The sequence below is a fragment of the Polypterus senegalus genome, chromosome 5 (assembly GCF_016835505.1).
Source record: "Polypterus senegalus isolate Bchr_013 chromosome 5, ASM1683550v1, whole genome shotgun sequence".
NCBI classification, from domain to species: Eukaryota; Metazoa; Chordata; class Cladistia; order Polypteriformes; family Polypteridae; genus Polypterus; species Polypterus senegalus.
This window is the reverse complement of record NC_053158.1, coordinates 163175660-163194631: the sequence shown is the minus strand read 5'-3', so window position 1 is coordinate 163194631 and position 18972 is coordinate 163175660. Positions and strand designations below refer to the sequence as shown.

Here is an 18972-nt window from a genome sequence, read left to right as displayed (position 1 = left end):
AATGTCTCCATATTAATTATTACTGTCAAAGGGAGATATATAAAACCATCTATGTATAAAGCATTATCTTAGAATACCACATTTAAGAATGAGTATTCTAATAAGTGTACAATAATAATGGAGTGATTGCTGAGATGGAGATATGCATATATAGATGGTGCAAATCAGTCCTGTTCAAAGCAAATTATTCAATGATTATATGACCTTCTGCTGATGCTCACGGTGTTGTGTTAAAATAGCCTTCTAAAGAAAGCCTATGGAGAGCAAAATCCCAGTACATCCTCTCTTCAAATGTAATCATAAAAGGAGATCACTGAGCTTTAGAGGGCTCCAAAGTGTTCTGTCAGGCTGAATTTTCTCTGCTTTCATGTAGCCTGTCACTGTTACACTCATCACTCAAATTCACAAAATTTATAACTTTCAAGAACAGTTAAGGTACTCAATTGATTAATGTTAATATATTTTTGTTAAAAAAAAGGATATGAATCTCAGATAAAATTAAGACAACTTTTATTCCAAACCCACAGTGAATAAATAAATGAAAAATGCACTTTCTCACCATACTTGCAGCAACAGTGTAAATTTACACTTTCCAAATTTTTCTGTCCTTTCACAAGGTCTCATGCTGTGCAAATGTGACCACATATTTAAAGAATAGTAAAAAATAAATGGTAATATAGTTTACCACATCTCTTATTCTTACACTAAATAAATAATCCATAATAATAAAAAAATTAAAACACCTTAGTTAAAAAAAAAAAAAAAACAGACTGCATCTTTCCATACTCTGGATGACTTGAGTTTAACATGCAAGATGGATGAAGCATGACAGATTAAAGGTAAAATAACAGAAGGAGTGTATAAATCAGTCGGTCACTCCCCATGATACTCTTTCTACCATCTTTTACTTTTTTGTCATATACAATGAATTTTTGATTTATTTACACAAATAGAAGTTCTTTATCCCTAAAATGTCATAGCAACAGTTAGTTACAATTACAAATTCTCTCTCAAAAGACTCCATTTTAATTTGTAAACTTAAAAGTTAATTGCTTCATATCTCAATAACAACTTTTTGTTATTAATTTCAAAATAGGGGTTTATTTCAATTTGTATTTCAAACTAAAAGTATTTTTTTTATAAAAACATCACTGCATAAAGATAAGAAGGAGAAAAAAGATGAAAATTTTCATAATTACACTGCTTAGGTTTACTAAGAATGATTGCATTTTTTAAAAAAAATATAGTGGTCATGGCATCTGTCCGTCATAGCTGCCAAATTAAAAATAATATGACCTACAATATCAAACTTAACAGGGTTAAAGATTGAATTACCTGTTCTTGTCTTTCCAACCATTTATCCACCATTGGGTGATTGGCACTCAGTGAGGAGCGGGCATTTTCCCTCTGAAACTGATTAGACCAATTTCCAGCATCTCGTGGCAAGCTTCTATAAGAATCCATGCCTCCTCTCTGGATAGAAAAAAAATAATGAAACTGAAGACATACACACTGAAATCATGTTTATTATAACATACTAGCTGATTACCCAGTGGCTTTGCTCACTGAGTGCAAGTGAAAAAAAATAAAATGTAGTATTTATAAAATAAGTTATTAAGTAGTAACTCATTTTGATAAAAGAAGTTGAAGAACATATAAGAAGCATATAAATTATTAAACACTAAAACATTAACATTTAAGAAGTAAAGATACATTGAGTACTACTGCAGTGGTTTTGGGTAAACTACCTGCTTGACAACCTTGCACTATGTGCCTGTGATTTAAGAGAAAAATTATTCTGAGAAATGTGGACACTGCCCTTCCGTGCTTACCGGGCAGAAGGTCCAAACAATTCCCAAGTCCAATACTTCACATGAAGAGGTCGGTACATCTTCTTAGATGTAAAGCCTCCATCTTCTTAAAAGAATTCATCACAAAAGCAACCTTGAATGTTGCGGGGTTTTAGTGACCTATACTCACCTTAAGGGACAGTAAGTAGCCGTGCAACACAATTTACCAAGAGAGTCACGCTTCAATTGCGCCGATTACACTCATTCGTAAAGATTTCCACTGTCCAAGGAGCCGACGGGGCACTTGAAGTGTCAGAAATAGTGCGAGAAGAGAGCACACTGTCCGAAACTGCGAAGATGTCGATCCGGCGAAGCAGCCCGACATTCTGCGCCTTACACCATCCACATCGCCGCTGAAGGCAGTCTCGTCTTCACATTGTTTACAGCTCAGCGCAGTTAAAAAGCAGAAAGACACAAAGATGTTTTCTTCATCTCTTCTACTATCAAGTACAGTCAATTAAAAAAAAGTTACAATGTAGCAGTTTCTGCAACAGTCACTTGGACGAATAAATAAAACTTCTCTGTCAGAACGCGCCTGGCAGTGGACGGCTCAGTGCTGGAGTCCAGAGAGGAGGGCTGGGAGAGGGCGATGCGGGGTGCACTTCTATGGGAAAGATCGTCGTGTTTGCAAAAATAGCACTCATACAAATAATAACACTTCGTAAAGATGATATAAAAATGGCGTCCACAAACGAAGTGATTAGTTCCTGTATTACAATATGTTCTGTGTATGTTCTGTAGTCATACATAATTTCCGTTTCGCGGGGTCATATGCAATTTCCGTCTCAAATGCGAAAAGAATTTTATATATATATATAGATATTGCAATGTTATTATATTTGTCTGTTAATGACACATACAATCTGAGATTGTCAATTAAAGAAGACAGAAGTTTCAAGGTAAGGTAGTTTTACTCATTCAGCAAGGTGCTGTACAGTGGTGATGCATATGCTGATCAACAAGCAAGAGAACTATGAATTCCTCTGTGCTACGTACATGTGACATTAATGGCTCTATAAACCTATTCATAAAATTAATTAAACAAAAAATAAAATATTACAAATTTTCTAAAATTTAAAAATAAAAATTGTCAAAGACACATGAAGTACAGAAGCGAGAGGATACATCTATAATAAAGTATATACTAAATAAGATTTTAAAAATGTCACTGGACATCACTATGAGACAAAAAGCAACACATGATGTCAATAGTGTCAAGATTTTCACATGAAAATCAGTTACTTTGAAAAGTGACTAAAATAGCAGAAATAAACCACTCAAATGTAAAGTCATACCGGAGACTTTATACTTGTTATCTCTGTTGATGTTTCCACATTTTACTTAGGTGATTAAATATTTAGTTTTGGTACCTTACACATCAGAGCAATGACATAAAAAAGATAAAAATATGACAGAATGACAAACTGTAAGTTGTTAAGGAAATACAGACTAAGTATAAAGGTTTAACAACAGAATCCATAACCAATTCAATCAATGAAATACAAAAATCACCTTTCAGGACACTCCTAATAGAAGTTTCTCAGTATTGAGCAAAAATGTCAAGAAGAAATTTAATGCAGGGGATTATCCATTGCATAGACACATGACATCAAGGCCACTGCTCTGAAAAAAATACGCTTAAAACACAAGTATTTCAAATTCAGAATAGATAATTTAAATAATTATTTGAGGAACCACTCACAATCAGGCAAACACTGGAATGTTCTAAGTGTCTGTTGTCATGCTGCAGGCCGAAGGATCACCTTCTGGGCTCATGAGAGGTTAAGTACTGCCACCCAGGCACACAAGGGAGCGCTATAACTGATGATTTTGTCTCTTTTTCCTCCCAGAGCCCAGGGAAAGATCCCAGTAAGGGAAACTGACTCTTCTTGTCCAACATCCATAGATGAATGACACTCCCAGCGGGGTAGTCTCATAGCAGAATGAGCAGACTTCCAAAAGGAGCTCTGGCCTAACCAGTAAGACTTTTGTTTCGCTTTCTGTTCAGCATCATCAAGCAAATATTTCTTCTGAACTTAGTACTTATTAAAAAGGGTGAGCCAGCTGGCTCCACAACATTTCCCTGGAAGACAAATGTATTAACTTAGTCGAAGACACTGTGCATTTACCACACAACATGTGCACAATGACTTATCTATATAGCTCACAAGCACTTTCATACCCAAATTTAATTAATATGGCATTGAGGTATACTCTGCATACAGTATACACATTTAATACATTTTCAAGAATATACAAAATTAAATGAACTGGTGCACTTTTCAGACTGGCATCTGCCTCACACGGGTTGCTGCCAGAAAGTTATATTCTTGCTGAATCCTCACCAAGAACAGAGAAAAATGGAACCTGATTAATAATCACAAAGGTGAACAAAAATGCAACCATTAAATATTTTAAAACAGGTAGCTAATAACATGTGAAATGTAAAAAAAAGTTCTGTACTTCACAAAGTAAAATTTGAAATTGACAAGATCACAATCAGACAACGCATTGCTTTTCTGCAATGAAATAACATATTATAGGAACAGTATGTATGCAAATCATGCCATTCAGGGATGGTTCTTGTTTTTTGTTCATTGCTGCCAGGGATGCGTGAATTCTGCGCTGACAAGATTTTATGAGGTCAATGTAAGAAAGATATGCTTTTATTCTTTGTGATTTACTTTACTATATAAAACTGGAAGAAACCAGTTAAAAAAACGATTATGTGTACAGAAAACAATGTGGTTCAACTTCAGACTTCTGAGGTAATGTTACCAATAGGTAAAATGAGAGCTTTTTAAGACCGGGCAGGCCACATTGTTTATACTGTAAAAGCATAAATTAAATGGAGGCTAAATATATAACAATCTTAAGCTTACAAACACAGAGAGATGCCCCCATAAACACCAGGGCTAGGCATCAAAAATGTCATAGATGATCCTGACACTAAAGAACCTTTATGACAGCATAACTTGTGGTAAGGAGTAAAAATAACAAACAACTTAAATGAGCAACATTGAGCTTTATGTTAAGACTGAATAAACCATGCAGCAGAGAATTAACTGCATTCTCCACAAAACTGATTTATTGACCTGAGCAGAACTACACATTTCTCTATAGTTGATCCAATATGGACAATAAAAAAAAACAGAAGAAATTGTACAGCAAGACTGTGGTTTTTGGCAGGTAAGCATCTTTTATGATAAAATGTGGAAGCACTAGTTTAGCAGGTGAAGAGCCAAGGAGGAGAAAAAACAAATTGGGGCTTTAAATCTGAAACCTGCGATTAGCAATTCTCAACAGAGTGATGGAACAAAGGTTACTTACAAGATAAAACTCTTGCTGTTTAACTGTATGTCTTAAATCTCAGCAGCAAGTCCAGTAGGCTTGCGATTGTGGGGGTTAGATTTTCTTCTTCTTCTTAATGCCTTTGAGTGCCTGACATTCTTAATGAGCCTGAAATGTCAGCTGCTCTTGATGCCATTTACAATTCCCTGTGCAAGTGCAGGTACGAGACAGACACAAACCTGTTTTTATTGGTATCTTACAGGCTCGGTTTATTATTGATGCCACTGTGGAGTTAGCACCATAACAGCTGGGAGAGAGGAGTGTGTGGGAAGGATTGCTCTAAATACAGGACACCTCAGGAGACCAATCACAGGGGAGTCCAAATGCTTTACACATTTCAAGGGAAAATAAAAAGGAAAAAAAATCAGTTACCTATCTGCTTTTATGTTAGAATTTCTGATTAGTAACTCTGCAGGTTCACTCTCAATAATTTTATATATACAATTGAATATACAGTATATGTGTAAAAATAAAAATACTCACCCACATGCATACAATACAAGCATACATAGAACAATATGCATGTACATACATATATACTAAAAGCACTGCAAACAGAAAATTGACTGAAATTAGGCTACATTTAAAAATTCCTCTGCTATCAGTAAGAAAATTCCCAAAATAGGCATATTAAATCATTTTACTGTGCTGAACATTTACTGAATATTTACTGATTCTATAGTGTCTTACAGCACCAACAAACCTGGGTTTGCACTTCACCCCCATATTTGTATGTACCATTCCATGATATTCTGGTTTCCTTACACATCCCAAAGCTTTAGAACCATCTGTCATGGACTACTGTTATAGACCATGTAATGGGTAAATTGTTTTGAGAAAACAGACAGATTTCTAATCCTGAATGAGTATATACATAAAACATATCTAATTATTCACTTTATCCAAGAAAATATCAATTATGCAGACCAATATCCATTTACTTAACCCCATTTAAATGAATTTGAGGTCACAGAAGGCTAGAGCCCATCTTTACTGTCTTGGATGCAAGGCAGGAACTAACATTTAATAGGGTTCATATCCTAAACTACACACTTACACACACATCAGTCACTCACAACACACCAGGTTAGTGTACTAATTAACATACACAACTTCAGGATGAGGAGGGATGATGACACTAAACATGGACAAAGACCAACATAGACACAGACAGAAAATGCAAACTACACAGTGTCAGTGAATGGGTGGTAATTTAAAACCACATCATTAAAGCTGTGAGACAGCAATGTAAACTACTGTACTATCATAAACCCCTAGACTAATTATATAATATGAGCCAAGGTACCTGTACAAGGAAGGTTGTTGAATAATTAAAAAAAAAAAAAGTCTGCTCTCTCTTGCCCTATGTGTACCTTTCCTCTTTATTCATGTGTGTGAATGTCTCTTAACTGGCACTCCCATAAAGTCTTGCTTCTGAGATTTGCTCAATATTTTTAAGGCACCTCTCTCACTGCCCGTCTGATTCAACACTTTCCATCTTTGAAAGTGACACTCTGAGCATGCCTCATTCACCTTTATTCCTTCTGGTGTGTCTCAAGCTTGCACTTCCTCCTTCATTGTGTCACCAAAGCCAAACCAATCAGAGGCCTTAGCGTTTAATTATATATTAGACTAGCAAAATACCCGCGCTTCGCAGCGGAGAAGTAGTGTGTTAAAGAAGCAATGAAAAAGAAAAGGAAACATTTTGAAATTAACGTAACATGATTGTCAATGTAATTGTTTTGTCACTGTTGTGAGTGATGATTGTTGCTGTCATATATATATATATATATATATATATTTACACACACACACACACATAAACATATATATATACATATCTATACATATACACACACACATATATACATACATATATATATACTACATATATACACACACACACACATATATATAAACATATATACATATACATACATATCTACATATATACACACACAGCTATTTCGTATCAGTGCAATACGCTGCTTGTTAAAACGGATAACTCCGCTCTTACGTGCAAGTCTGCGTGGATATTATGAACTATCGATTTGTTCAAGTTCTATTTAAATTTTAAATAGAAGGAATTTTTATTTAGTCGACAGAAATATCTTTGGTAGGAATGGTAAAACAGACAGGAATATTATTCGTGAATAAATCAACTCAAACCTTAAACAACTTATAATATTTTGCTCTCCATAAAAATATATCCTGTCTAAATTATACAAGTTAGAAATAAAGTAAACGTTAAAAGAACAAACATTCAAATTTCTTTACTCTTATGTAATTTTATATAAAAAGTAAACTTAGATTTTAAATATCCCAAAAGATTTTGCTCTCCATAAAAATATATCCTGTCAAAATTATACAAATTCAAATATGAACATGCTGCATAACAAAACCTAGAAATATAAATAAAATGTGTTCCTTTCAGCAATAACAAATCAAATCATTCAGTTGTCTTTGCTCATATGTCATTTTAGAGCTGGACGCCTGGCATCTTTTTTGGCCACAGGTTCGTTTCTGTTTGGTGTGAGGTTCTGTGTTGTGGAGATTCTCAGGATGGATTGCAGGTGCTCATCAGTGAGGCGACTCCTGTGTGCTGTTTTGTTAGTCTTTATCACTGAGAAGAGCTTCTCACACAGATATGTGCTACCAAACATGCACAAGGTTCGAGCCGCATGTAGACGGACTTTTTTTGTTCTTCAAAGTCACCAAAGCGCCGTGCAAACTCAGTGCGCTCAGTTTATCAGCAAAGTGCGATTTGGGAACACCGTAGTGATGACTTGGTTTAACATTACTTGGCAACAGGGAAAGTGGGGCAAATTGCACTGGTGCATTTGTGTCTCCCATAAAAGCAGCTTCACTTGAAATCACTTTGTGATTGTGCACGGTAAAACGTCCGCTGAAGTGTCAGATTCTTATTTAATTATTCTGCTTTCTGTATCTTCTGCATTGCATTCAGGTTACCCTGATGTTTTGTCTCATAGTGCCGTCTTAGATTAAATTCTGTAATTACAGCCACATTAGCTCCACAAATGAGACACACGGGTTCAGTAAACATATACTCAGCCTCCCATCGGTTTTAAAGGCTCTATTTTCAGAATCAACTTTTCTCTTCAGCATCGTGTGAGCTAGCTTCGCAATAACTTGCAGCATCATAAGCTAGACTTGATTAACGTGGTAAGTGTTGGCAAGGCAGCTGAAGCGCTGCATTATGGGATCTGTAGTTTATTGTGTTACCAGCGCTTCATATACCCGGCCATTAATAACAATAATACAGTATATAAAATGATCTCGGGCGGATATAATTACACGCGGGCGGATGTGGCCCGCGCCCTTGAGTTTGACACATATGGACTAAATAGAACTTGAAAAGATATATTTTTCAAATGTGATCGCGCAATTCAGATAGAGTTGACGCAGACTACAGCCTGCATGCCTCAATAAGTCATCCTCCCTCGCCTTACTTTTTACCGTTCATCTAATGAATACACTGAGTATGGCTTTACCAAAACAATCATTGATGGCGAATAAAGTATCCATTATTCGAGTATGTAGATCGGGATATATATATATATACATATATATATATACCGCGTATGCAGCGAGAAGTAGTGTGTTAAAAAGCTAGAAAAGAAAAGGGAACATTTTAAAAATAACGTAACATGACTGTCAATATACAGTATTTGTTTTGTGAGTGTTACTGAGTGTTGCTGTCATCAAGGATTTGATTATCATTATTTCTTTCAATCAGGTTCGTATTTGTAGGATGTGTTGTGTTCAAGTTACATTCCGTGTTTGTCAATCGTTGTAAAGATGACAGGTTTCATTCATCGATTCGTTTCTTACTGCATCAATAAACAGCTCGTCTTCTTCTTTATCTGAGACCTGACACACTGCATGCACGGGTTTTTTACACTGTCTTCCTTTAGCGGGACATTGACTTTTCCAACGTGTGCTTTGTTTCCGCAGTAGTTGGATTTATGAATATGCTTGTATGTATCAGGCGCTTCATATTTTTGCTGCCTTTTCAATTGTGTAATTCGGTTTTGTTCAGCTCTTTGGAACTGTTGCTTTTATCTGTGCACTGCGTCCAGTTCACGTGAGCCACTCGGTGTACATGCATCGAAGGTTCCCAGCTGTGCTGGTGCCATCTCGTGCTATGTCCATGGCTGTATTTAATGTTACCTTAGTCCTGGCACTTAAAACTTTCTCTCGCAGTTTCGCTGAGTTTGTGTCAAACACCACCCTGACCATCTCATCTTCCTCTCCATAAGCACAGTCCTTCACCCGTGAATATTTACCCGTGGCAGTTTGCTATTGGATTGCCGCTGACGGACGGCCTTATATGGGCAGGCACTAAATTACAAACGCCAGCGCAGCCTGTCTATGAACTTAATTTAAAGTGTAGGTTTACATCGTGCTTTGTTTCTGAAGTAGCAGAACTCATGAATATGGTTGTATATGTCACTCGCTCGCTTCTTATTGTTTCGCTGCCTTCTCAATTATATAATGCATGTTTTCTTCAGCGCTTTTTTGAGGTCTTCCTGGTTTTCTATGTACTGCGTGATTACGTGGGAGGCGTGATGATGTCACACGAAACTCCGCCCCCACGGCGTTGAAGCTCATCTCCATTACAGTAAATGGAGAAAACAGCTTCCAGTTATGACCATTACTCGTAGAATTTCGATATAAAACCTGCCCAACTTTTGTAAGGAAGCTGTAAGGAATGAACCTGCCAAATTTCAGCCTTCCACCCACACGGGAAGTTGGACAATTAGTGATGAGTGAGTGAGTGAGTGAGTCAGTGAGTGAGTGAGGGCTTTGCCTTTTATTAGTATAGATAGACAGATAGTTTCATCTAGGCACTAAATCATGTGCCATTCAACAGACAGTTTGAAGATTTGAAGACAAAAATGCCATGCAACACTATTCAACTTATTGTATCATGAAGTGATTAGGTTGGCTTCAAATTAATGAATAACACTATTGTTCATACTGTACATTTCAAGAATTGTATTAATCATATAGAAAGTCTATAAATGGGGAATGAAGGTTACAGACAAAGCCTAGCCACTAGGCCACAAAGCCTGTATTTACGTATTTGATAGTTATACAGTATAATGCACTTCATCCTAAGCACTTTTTTCAATTATTATTATACAATTTTGTTACTTAGCCTTCAGGGCATATTAATTAAACTTAGCAAACAGTACCTGGGCAGCTACTATATCGATGGTAGAAATGATGTGCATGAGACAGGTGTGGAGGGCAAATAGGGAGACTCCAAGAAGGGATGCGACAGTGACAGTGCAACCATTTTGACCACTCTTCAGTAAAATGTTCTTTTACCGCATGCTATTATACATGACTGTATTATATTTAGGGTTGTTTCCTAATTTGTGCTCAGTGCTCCCTGAAATTGACTCACACGTTAGAAAACAGATGGACATTGAAATGAATGTTCATTCAATAGTTTTTGTGGTATATTATCCATATCACATATTGAATTAGGGAAATTTGATGATGGTATTACCATCACAATGTATTTTTTCTCCACTCTCATGATATTTAAGTGCCTGGCTGTTAAATGACACTGAGATCAGAAGCACTTTCTCTGTTCAATTTCACAAACCAATCACATACTTCTATGAAGATCAGAGCTTAAATGACACTCAGTTTCAATGTGCAATCTGACATTGACCCGGTTTTCAATAAAAGAAAAAGTCAGATGCTACTAAAAATCTTGTACTCTGCTGCATTTGCAAAAACGAAAATACTGAAATGGCTAAATTTACTTTGACAAAAATGACACCAAGAGCTACATTAAAATACAACAGGAAGTCTGACAAAATAAAATGCTGATTATCAAAACAATTTCACAAATATTCCAGCAGATGAAAGATGAAAGCTGAAACCATTGTTATCTTTCTCATTTTTAAAACTGTTTTTATATAATGCTAAAATATGCCTAAAAGTACAAAATAGGCAAAAACAAAATTGTGCTAGAAGTGAAACTGAAAAAAATATTACATGTGCCTTGTCAGTTTAGTACAACTGAGTCAAAAAAATCTTTTTTGACTATTTTAAAACATTTATGAGCCAACAGCCATAGATAATACTTCGGCTGAATATTGTCATTGTCTGCTGTTTGCTGGGAACTTGCTGAGCAAAAGGGATAATATTTGAGTAATTTAACAAACAAAGTTATATGTGACAGTGCTGATTTAAAACGGGGCTGTCCAACTCCAGTCCTAGAGGACTGCAGAGGCTACAGGTTTTCAATTTAACCACGTTCATAATCAATGACCAGTTCTAGCCTCTAACTTTATCTGCCTTAATTTTCAATGACTTGCTATTTAAGACCCCGTTTCCTTCAATTATTTATTTATTTATTTTTAAATCCCAGCCATACAAAAATGCAATTCTATACCACACTACCTGAAGATTTGAATCATCTGGAAGAACTCTAATCTAACCTCAATAACTCATTAAGAATGTCATGTTCTTATCTATTTAAAACTGTAAAAAACAAACTCCTCTTACACTGATCTGGTCAGCCATTTTTTTAGAAGATAGATAGATAGATAGATAGATAGATAGATAGATAGATAGATAGATAGATAGATAGATAGATAGATAGATAGATAGATAGATAGATAGATAAGATAGATAGATAAGATAGATAGATAAGATAGATAGATATATAGATTAGATACTTTATTAATCCCAAGGGGAAATTCACATAATCCAGCAGCAGTATACTGATACAAAGAAACAATATTAAATTAAATAGTAATAAAAATGAAAAAAATTAAAATAAAATTAATGTTAGCAATTTGGCTATTTATTTACATTATTAAGTAGAAGTGTAAGCTAAGCACAAATGACTAGTATTGAACCTTGACATTGTTCTTGCTGTTTTATTCTACGTGAAAAACTACCTTAGATGTGTATTTTATGTCTCAGAATCAGGAGTTGAGTGTGTTTGTTTCATGGGTTGTGAATGAAATTATTTGATTTTTTGTTGGACTGTATTTAGTTAATATGTTTGGCTCTTTAAATAAAATAAATAACCTACAATCATATGAAAAAGGTTGGGAACCTCTCTCAGCCTGCATAATAATTTACTCTACTTTCAACAAAAAAAGATAACAGTGGTATGTCTTTCATTTCCTAGGAACATCTGATTACTGGGGTGTTTTCCGAAACAAAGATTTTTAGTGAAGCAGTATTTAGTTGTATGAAATTAAATCAAATGTGAAAAACTGGCTGTGCAAAAATTTGGGTACCCTTGTAATTGTGCTGATTTGAATGCATGTATCTGCTCAATACTAATTACTGGCAACACCAAAGTAATTGGAGTCGCTTGTTAAGCCTTGAACTTCAAAGACAGGTGTGTCCAATCATGAGAAAAGGTATTTAAGGTGGTCAGTTGCAAGTTGTGCTTCCCTTTGACTCTCCTGTGAAGGGTGACAGCATGGGATCCTCAAAGCAACTCTCTTTAAGATCTGAAAACAAAGAATGTTCAGTATCATGGTTTAAGGAATGGAATCAGGCAATGGAAGGCCACAGGAACAGTTGCTGTTAAACCCAGCAGGTCTGGCAGGCCAAGAAAAATACAGGAGCGGCATATGCGTAGGATTGTGAGAATGGTTACAGACAACCCAGAGATTACCGCCAAAGACCTGCAAGAACATCTTGCTGCAGATGGTGTACCTGTACATCGTTCTACAATTCAGCACAAGAACATCTGTATGGCAGGGTAATGAGAAAGATGTCCTTTCTGCACTCACGCCACAAACAGAGTCGCTTGTTGTATGCAAATGCTCATTTAGACAAGCCAGATTCATTTTGGAACAAAGTTTTTCGGACTGATGAGGCAAAAATTGAGTTATTTGGTCATCACAAAAAGCACTTTGTATGGCAGAAGAAGAACACCACCTTCCAAGAAAAACACCTGCTACCTACTGTCAAATTTGGTGGAGGTTCCATCATGCTGTAGGGCTGTGTGGCTAGTTCAGGGTCTGGGGCCCTTGTTAAAGTTGAGGGTCGGATGAATTCAACCCAATATCAACAAATTCTTCAGGATAATGTTCAAGCATCAGTCACAAAGTTGAAGTTATGCAGGGGTTGGATATTCCAACAAGACAATGACCCAAAACACAGTTCAAAATCTACAAAGGCATTCATGTAGATGGAGAAGCACAATGTTCTGGAACGACCGTCACAGTCCCCTGACTTGAATATCAATGGGATGATTTGAAGCAGGCTGTCCATGCTCGGCAGCCATCAAATTTAACTGAACTGGAGAGATTTTGTATGGAAGAATGGTCAACAATACCTCCATCCAGAATCCAGACACTCACCAAAGTCAATAAGAGGCATCTAGATGCTGTTATATTTGCAAAAGGAGGCTCAATTAATGCCCAAATTTATGCATCTGTCTAATTTTGATATGGTACATATTGCATATTTTCTGTTAATCTAATAAACTTAATGTCACTGCTGAAATACTACTGTTTCTATAAGGCATGTCATACATTAAAAGGAAGTTGCTACTTTGAAAGCTCAGCCAACGATAAACAAAAATCCAAAGAATTAAGAGGGGTTCTCAAACTTTTTCATATGACTGTACACTTAGGGAGTGATTTCATGATAACCATCAACTCCTCTATTTGGCCAAAAAATTTAGAAGCTGAAAAGTTTCCCATAACTGTTTGGAAATTATTCACAACTTAAATAAACCTATAATTCTTCAATGTATTTTTTATCAGACTGTAAAAATTGCAATATATTGCAACATAAAATTTCTCTTATGAGCTGAAATATCAAACATTTTGAAGTCAATAAAGAATGAAGAATTACAAAACACACATGGATGAGCTCATTATAACTTCATTACCTTACTTCACAGTATATGAACAAGTAATGAAAGCCAAACTTGCAGAATTTCACAGTGATGATTAAATAGTGATGGAGCTGGTACGTGAGAAACATGTGAGTTTTGTGAGGAAAAGAATTGTTTCTGTTAAGCAGGAAAAAGCAGTGTAAAATAATCCTGGGCTTTTTACAGCAAACATTACTTCAGAAGAGGAGACCATGTTTAAAGTATTCACAGATTACTTGACAACCATACATTTCCTTTATGTTGTAAGCTTTAGTCACAACTACCAAGTTTATTTTCCCAACAGTATGTGGCAAATGCATGCATTTTAAAGAGAGCTTAAAACAAGAAAACATGATTTATAAAAATATCTAACTGTACCATGTGTCTTTTTTATTCCACTGCCTTGCATGCACCTTTAGTCATTCAGTAACTATTGCTATTCACTGCTTCCCTCAGGGAGGCACTACAGGAGTGTGAAATTACGCACCACAAAACTGACACGTAGATTTTATCCACAAGCAATCAGACTCCACAACAATGCTAAAAGTTAAAGTCAATCCAAACCACAACTCATAGCCGCATAAATGGTACTGACTGCTGCAGGATGCCATCAGGCCCTGTGCACCTTATTTTGTAAACTTATAATTGTAATTGCTATTTGTTTTTATACTTATTTTGACTTTCTATCTTTGTATATGAAATTAAGCAAGCAAAGTAAGAATTTTTAATGACATGGTTTTAACATGTGTTTTACTGTGTATATAACAATAAACCTATTGTATCTTATATCTTGGGTAGCTAATAGAAAAACACAAATTCTTCCACTTTATAGCAAACTAGCAGTGTTACTTGGCTAAGACAACAGGTCTTAGTTATTGTGCTGTCAGTGAATCAGATGATGCAGAAGTACTACTAAACTAAATGCTTTACTGTATACTATTTGTAGGTTTTACCAAAGGTTAATATCATTGGCAGGTAGAGTGGTATAGTGGTTACAGCTTTGGACCTAGGACTTCTGACTACATAAACTTCAGATCATGAGCAACTCACTTCATCTGCCTGTGCTCCAAAGTGAAAAACAAAACAAATGTAACCAGCTGTATAAGTTGTATATTATTATACATGCTATATACAAATGCGCATGAATAAAACATTTCTGTATTTGATAAATTTCTGCTTCTCCAAGTGACTTAGCTTTTGCTGATGGTCATTGTAGCACAGTATTTTTTTTAATTGAAACAGGTAATCAGTAGGAATAATGTTAAATTTTAATACATATCATTATTTGAAGTTGATCATTTTCACTTGATTACATTGTTCACTCAGTACATTTCTTTTCATGTTTTTCCATCAGTTGATTGTTCAAACTTGTATCTTTTTTTTTTTTTTGCAATATAATGGTAAAAAAACAATACACTAATAAAACATTGTATGTTACTTTAACATTTTACAAACAGCAATGATGTTTACACGCTGCACCCATATATAACAAATTGAATGATTTCACTTTTGTGGTTGTTTTCTCTTGTGCCTGAAGTGGAAGAAAAATAAATGCTGGTACTATGTTTTGGTGGCTTCTTAAACGATCGGGGACACATTTAAAGTCCACAGGTGCATATGTATACGTAAGGAATTTTGAAAAACGGGACAAACCCAGTTCACAGTAAGAAGACGCACATATACATATAAACGAGTTTAAAGGGCAATAATTATTTGAATTCCGGAAGTGTGAATGTATATTAGAATGGAGTAGCTCTTAGAGGACCCTTGAGGCATAAACATGTGCCATTTATATACTTGTCCCGCACCTAAGAATGCCACTTACATCTCTACTTCTCTCTCCTTTGCTTCTGGTTAAGAATCACCTATACTCACAGCCACAAGATCTGGCACCAGCACTTGATCGTTACAGTGCTTGCTAACCATTGAGTTTAACCTTACTTTCTCTTTTTCATTTCACACCTTACTGTACACAGCAAACTCAAACACATCTGTTTTTTCCTCTCTAGATCACCACCTCTTTTTCAGTCATCTGTCCACCTTTTTGAACTGTGCTGCTGTCAATCACTAGTTAACATAATAATAACAAAAAATTAAGAACTTAAAAATGTAATCTATAAAAAATGTGCTAGATAATTTAAGAAATATTAAGAAATATTAAGAACTTAAAAATTTTAATAAAAATGTATCAATAAATAAAAAAAAGTTGGCTAATTTTCTTTTTTTCTATAACACCACCAAATTATCAGTCAAAGCATTTTAGAGATTTAGTGGAATTTAGTTTTTCTATTTCTGCTTTTTAACTAAATGGGAAATAGTGTTTTGTTGATACGTGATGCGCATGTGGCAAAACAAACATGCTTCAAAAGATATGGTTAAAAGTAAAAAATATGATATAGTGTTTTGTACTTCTTGGACTATTTTGATTTGTTACTCAAATAAAGTGCTAATGATCTACTTTTTTCCTCATCATTCTTGTAATTTCCATACAAGTATACATTCACAACTGGGAAAGACAAGTCATATTCATCAGTGAAGCCTGTAATGAACTGCATTCATTCCTCTCTGTTTTTTTACCTGGTTAAAAAAGGGGGCATATTTATTTATTTTTGGCTTCCTATGTGATATTCTGAGTGCAGAGGGGAACCCATTCAAATGATGTGGCAAGAGAATTTTTGGCACAACAGTAATTGATCCAGTAAATAAATGTAACTTTATGCAAGGAAAAAGACAATTATGTACCTTCCTTTCCAAACTATGTGTGCAGCCTTGTGTGTTTGGCTTGAGAAAGCCAGCAGTCGTAGACCAGCGTGTAGGATTTTTTCGAGAAGGCTCTTCAGCAGGAAGTGTAGATTCAGTGAAAGAGGCTGACAAACCAATAAGTGCTGGATCACTGCTGCGACGTACATGGAGTGGCATACCTAAAAAACACAATAAATTATAAGTTAAAACCAAGACAGGTAATGCTCTATGGCCAAGTCTCAAGCCACAATAATGCCCAAACACCTCCACGCAAGTATTATGACAACAAGTAAAAATAGGGCTGGGCAATAAAATGATAAAGATAATTATCACAAAATACCTTTTTCTCGATAGAAATATAAGGCATGGTTGATATAACATACAACGTTGACAGAACTTATTCCACCCTTGTTTTGACAGACAACAAGAAAAGCCAATGATAATGAGAATCACACCCAACCAATCATGCAGCTGGAATACAGTTACAGCCACGTCAGGTTAGGTTGACGCAAACAGCACTGAGCACAGGAGTAGCAGCTAGAAGTAGAAAATGTTAATGAAAACTTTTTAAAAAATCAGTGTTACCAAAGAAGATACCCCAATGGACATAGCCCAAGGCTCAAAAGATGAGGACACTGTTAAAAAGGAAGGATCCTAGAAATCTGGTTGTGTGGAGATTTTTGGCTAAATAAAGTCCAACAAGAAGCAGAGTAGTGTGCACTGCAAATTGTGTCAAAAGTATGTTACCACAAAGATAGGTAATACTACTAGTCTTTTGTACCAACTGACGGTGCCATCCTTCAGAGCACGCACAATGCTTTTCAATCCGAGATCTTAGCAAGTGCTGCACTAATGAGGATTTCTTGCCTTTCTTTTTTTTACCTTGGAATAGAAGTCTGTGTGGACTGATCTTTTAAACCTGTCCCCACCTCTTCCCACAGTACTCCATCCCACACCTGCACATTCTCACATCCAATTGGCCTCATTTGTCCCGCACCCTAATGGTTTTATTCCACTCCCAGCTGCAGTAACACACTGCTTTCATTAAGTAAAAAACTCACGTATGGTTGATAAGCCTTTTTAACATGATCTTGTACACTAAAGTGGTTGAATGGTTCCCCTCTTTGGCCCAGTTGTCCTTTTCACTTTTTTGGCAACAGTTCTGCTTCATCAGTATTTAATACAGATCTTCCGATGGGACTTAAATAATAATTTCTGAGAACAAGTTTGCCTTTTTTTAACAGAGAAGATCAAGAAAGAGTAGTGTAAACAACATATGTGTTGTTAAAGACTTGTAAGTAGACAACCAATTACTTTTTTATATTGACATAAAGTACAATCTATCTTAATAATTACTACTCATTCCACAAAAATGTGGAATGGGAATTGAACGTAGGAGCTGTCTACATACAAGTCACACATATAAGTTTAAGCTTAAAACATACGCTTTACTAGTCATTATATGACTGGTAGCTTAACAAACACTCCCCACTTTCTCGCAGTACTTTTTGCTTATCAATACAAACACATTGTAACCAAGCAAAGCACTGTGAATGTACTGGCACCCCCTTGTCTGCTTGAAAGCTCTGTGAGGAAACAGGGCGTTACTAACAGCTGGCCAGTGAACTTCTCTACAATCTTTGAGTGCATTAAATCGTGATTATTGCAAATTACTACAAATCCTTTCTTGTTCCTGCACCTTTGTGATCCTCTTAAACAAAAGATATATAGAAACATAAAGCCCTGGGCTGATAAATGTTGGTACTTTGTAGGGCATCTATGTAAGTGTTGGTGCTGAACAGTTTGTTGACAAGTTCTTTCAGTAATATTTGATTTAAAATCAGTTGTCACATCTTTAAACAGTTTCAGAAAACAGATCACAGTTTTATCTTTTTGTTGATGCTGCTAATGGTCAAATTGCTGCAACACTGAATTCAGCACTATGTCATGTTTCCACAGACCTGTATGAATGACCTCATAAGCTTGCCTTGTTGTCCAGTATGTTTAAAATACCTCACTTTTTTACACAAGCCAGAAGCTGGGCAACTTTGTGTGCTTTCTCCATTACTGCTGGTGTAAAAGCATTTGAGAGAATCGGGTTAAGAATGTGGGCACTACAGTTTAATCTGATGTAGC

At 35.7% G+C, this 18972-nt stretch overlaps 1 protein-coding gene across 5 annotated transcripts in view; it reads right to left on the bottom strand.

Moving 5' to 3' along the window:
- Nucleotides 1-18972, bottom strand: part of pard3aa (par-3 family cell polarity regulator alpha, a) — a 900153-nt gene that overhangs the window by 534094 nt on the left and 347087 nt on the right. For all 5 annotated transcript variants that reach the window (XM_039753567.1, XM_039753563.1, XM_039753564.1 and 2 more), the window contains exons 4-5: nt 16837-17015; nt 1336-1473 (exon numbers count right to left, since the gene is read on the bottom strand). In XM_039753567.1, coding sequence (XP_039609501.1) covers nt 1336-1473; nt 16837-17015 — 317 coding nt within the window. The remainder of the gene's footprint in view (nt 1-1335; nt 1474-16836; nt 17016-18972) is intronic.